The 4,225-nt window shown below is 36.7% G+C and overlaps 1 protein-coding gene across 1 annotated transcript; it reads right to left on the bottom strand.

The window, feature by feature from the left end:
• Positions 1 to 389: 389 nt before the first annotated feature.
• LOC103923221 (midasin-like) lies at positions 390 to 3,713 on the bottom strand (the record flags this gene model as incomplete). The annotated part of the gene is made up of 7 exons (XM_009331539.1): positions 390 to 531; positions 756 to 893; positions 1,026 to 1,187; positions 1,559 to 1,731; positions 1,958 to 2,104; positions 2,462 to 2,688; positions 3,234 to 3,713. Coding segments are annotated over 7 exons (1,469 nt in total), but the record flags the coding sequence as incomplete, so codon positions are not given.
• Positions 3,714 to 4,225: the final 512 nt, after the last annotated feature.

The raw sequence follows: 4,225 nt of genomic DNA, 5'->3' as shown, positions 1-4,225 counted from the left end.
AAATTCTTTTCATTGCTTAAAAGTTAGCAATAGCTTCATTAGTCATGTTTTGAAGTTAACTACAGCCATATTCTCAAGTATTCTGTTGATCTTCAACAGCTCCACAAAGTCAGTGATTAATTTTAAACTGCGTCTGTAGGTCAGCTCACAACAGGAAGAAAGAATAGCCTCCATTCCAAAACCATCACAGTGAAAGAAGAGAAAGAGTATTTTCTTTGTATGCTTCTTAGCATTCATATTAATACTTCTTAGTATTCATATACAAAACGGCACTACTCTGTTGTTGAACACTGACTTTTCAGTATATGCTTAATTATGTAAAAGTATCAGCCATAATTGGATTGATCTATAACATTTCTTGTAAGTTTGCTATAGTGAAAGGACCAAACCTTTTTTCTCCTGTTCCCCATCATGCATTTTTCCTTCAAAGTCTTCTGACATTTCAATTGCATTGTCTTCTCCTTCAATGTCTGGTTTAGAGTCTTGATCCTCCTTCTCCTTCTCTTCACCCTTTTGAAAACTGTCTTCTATCTGAATTATTGGTAAAGCAAAAAATTACAATGGATCTTGCCTATATATTAAAGCTTACTTAAAGTACCACAACAATATTTATAAGCTTATATGCAAAGATAAAAGCCAACCTAAACAGGAGACTGAAGGTAACTTCATGTTTCTTTTACCTGAAGCATCCAAAACATGGATTTCAAGGGCTTTTTCAGTTTTACTTGACTTAAACAAGAACCTCAAACACTTGCCTGATCTTCACTTTCTATTTTGTCGCTCACATCCTTCTTGCCTTCCCCATCTCCAATACCACCGTCCTCGTAATCATGAAACTGTGTTGCTCCCTCTCCAGCTTCATCTTCAAGTAATTCTTTTGGCAGACAAAACCCCTACAAAGGCAAACAGAAACTCAAAACTTTCTGTATTAGCAAGTACATCTTTCAGCTTAGTTTCTACTGAAGACTTTTGTACACATTAAATATATGCTTACCATATATCCACTGCTATCTCTAATAACGTACCTTTTGGGCAAGCTCTGTAAAAATGCTAGTTAGAACAGAAAGCAATTTTCCAGTACTCCTGTGAGACGCCAGTGAAACAGTGAGGTAGAACAGGATAAGGTCTGAATACTTGCAGAGCATGGGCTTTAGACGCACCAGCAAATAGCAGGACTGGTTGAAGAACTGCAGTTAGAACCAAAAAACAGCTGTCAAACATGATTATGTACATACTGAGACACACCTCAGAGGGTAACGATAGAGATGGAAAACAGATGCTCAAACCAGAAATATCAGGAGGTGAGTTTAAATACAATTTCTAAAGCTTCCGGAGCTTTTTCTAGATTTTCACAAAAACTAAAACGTTTCCTTCTTGCTAAAGGAACATCTGGCTTTTGCGCTACAGAAGAGTACCCATATTTGGCCATAATTTCTTCACATGCTTCTAGTTCTAAGGTATTGGACAATAAGAAGCAATGCATGTTTAACCACGAAAGTTCGCAATTCCAAATCTTTTGAGCCCTTAAACCAAAAACTCTTGAAAAGAACAACTTTACCTTATGTTTATCTGAAGTGTAATCTTCCCCATAAAATTTCAGGTTCTCGAGGAGTTCTGAAACTGCTAAAATTGCTTTCTGAACATGCAAAGAATCCAAATCAGCAGAGAGATCTTCATCCAAAAGCTTAGTAATATGTCCTGCTTTAATCACATCAAATGAGGCTGCATCCTCTTTGTTTGAAATACATAAAAAATACGGAAATCAAGTCAGACATTCTAAAAGTGTTATAGCAAGAAATCTAGAAATATCCATCCTATCTGTTTAAATAGACAACTTCTATTAAAATGGCAATTTCCTTGTGTATTGGTACCTCCGCTAGACACACAGTTTAAGGAATTTTTAGGTTTGCATAGTTTGAACTCTCCTCCTCCCCCTTAAGTAAATTAACAAACTTACCATCTTCCTCTGGAGATTTTTCTTCCTCTTTTCCATCTTCGTGTTTTCTCTCTACCAAACACTGGATGGCATACAGAACAACACGGATAACAGTTTCCACTTTTGCTGAGAAGTGCTCCACAAACTCTTCATCTGACCGTTGATTTCCTTTTGAACCATAACACAGGCAGTTTTACATAGAAATGCATTAAATTACAGGTTACTATGTTTCCCCTATGCAAAGAGCATGATAAGCACTATGCAATTTCTACTACATAGTTCTACTAAAATCTCCTTGCTAATCCTGACCTACAACTATGGTGTAAGATGTGTCATCAGCAGTGACTAAGGGGGAAAAAATATTACTGCACAAATTAAGTCTGGACTATATTTTACAAGTTTGAACTTCATCAAGTGTTTCAGGATATCCAAATGAACATAGAGCCATCTTCTGCAATAACCAAACTAATGAATTCTTATATCTTTATCTAAATTACAAAACAGGCAGAGAAGAATTGTCCTTACCACTGCAATTTGACATGGAAGCAAGAAGCTGTGTTCTCCAGGCTGTGAAATCTGCAGATGTGTTATTAATTTCTTCTTGTATATACTTTAGGCTCTTGATTAGGGCCATCTGATTTGCAGCTTGCCCGTCTTCCCCATTTGGAAGAAACAGGGACTCTATGCCTTGTAACTGAGCTGAGACTTCCAGCAAACAACTCATAGCTGATGTGCAAACTTCAAAATCTCTCCTGCAACAAGAAATACCATAATATTGAAAGAACAAACAGTTCAATTTAAGATTAAACCTTTTCTTGGGGCATGGATGAGTGGGAGGCAGTTGATCTCCATCTTGAACTTATTAAATAAAAAGTTTGACAACAAGCAGGTGTGCCACTTACACTCACGCTGTTTGAAGCGGAGAGAAAATGAGAGGGTTATTATTATCATATAGGCTACAGATTTCTTTTAAAATAAAAATTTCTTCATTAAATTGATATTTGAAATTCACCTCATTAACTAAGGAGCTATGGGGCTGAAATCCCAGGAGACCAAAGACAAACTGAGAAGCTGAGGCAGACCAATTTTTTTCTGACTTGTCAGGGAAGTGGGAGAAGACACATACATTTGTTTGAAAAGCCATGCACTGCATTTGGCAAGAAAAACAAGCAGAAACAAGCTTCAAGAGCACCTGAACCCACTTTTTAAGAATGCAAACATTTTAAAGATTACTTCACATAACTTATATGAACATAAAACATACAGAGATTCAATTTCATGCACATGTAGAACTCACCAGGAATAAAACAATGTCTCACATGGCTGCTGTCTTATTTTGTCCACTTCTGCTTTCATTGTCTTCACATTTGCCAGCATCGCAGTCAATTGTGTAGCTAGCTGCAGCCATAACTGATCCTTATTTCGCATCCTGCATCCAGGAGGCAGTTGCTCAATTGTTACTGGAGACAAGTATTTTAGCTCTGAGGGAATGAGGTCAGGTATTCCCGTAAAAACATTTCCCATTTCAGGTCCTGAATTCTGGAAAATGTTTGTTTTGACATCTGTCCTTTCATTGTCACTGCACTTCGTTAACTCTTCTTTTGGGCAGCATTGTATAAACCAAGACAGCTCCTCGAGAGCCATCATGCACTGCATGGAAAGTTGCTGCAGTTTGTCAGTCCAGTGTTGAATACTGTCTTGAGGAGGAAATGCTACATTATATTCTCTGTCAGCGGTCAACCTAGAATCTATCTCTTGTATACAACTCAGGAGGTTCCTAGTCAAGAAGGAAGAAAGAAAAGTTACAATCACTGAGTTTTATGTTATACTTCCCTTTTAAAAACTCAACTTTCAGACTAAATTCATAAAAGATCTAGATAATATGGACTCAGTGGAAGTCAAACTTTTTCTGGAAAAACTACAATGATAGTCTTTTTTTAAAAAATTTTGTTTAATTAGTGGATTTTTCTCTCCATTGCATATGTTTGAGTTGTCCTAAAAACAGGGCTTTGTGAGACTTCTCAGAATCTACACCATCTTTTCAAACAATCCTTAAACTCCTGGCCTGATACTCAAATATTGTTCATTTTCCTCCATTATAAAAGCAAATTAGATTCTAACACACCTTCATTCTCTAAAGTGCTCATAACAAATGATTAATCTGATTTGCAGTGAAAGGCACAGCAATGCAGATAAGTATCTTAGAAGTTTTACTATTCCTGCAACTGTAAAGTTGAGGAGTTTGTGTTTTGGGCTTTTCTTTGTTTTGTTGGGGGTTTTTTGTTTGTT

The sequence above is a fragment of the Pygoscelis adeliae genome, unplaced genomic scaffold (genome assembly GCF_000699105.1).
Source record: "Pygoscelis adeliae isolate BGI_AS28 unplaced genomic scaffold, ASM69910v1 C11091739, whole genome shotgun sequence".
In the NCBI taxonomy this organism is placed as follows: domain Eukaryota; kingdom Metazoa; phylum Chordata; class Aves; order Sphenisciformes; family Spheniscidae; genus Pygoscelis; species Pygoscelis adeliae.
This window is presented reverse-complemented; position numbering and strand designations above follow the sequence as displayed.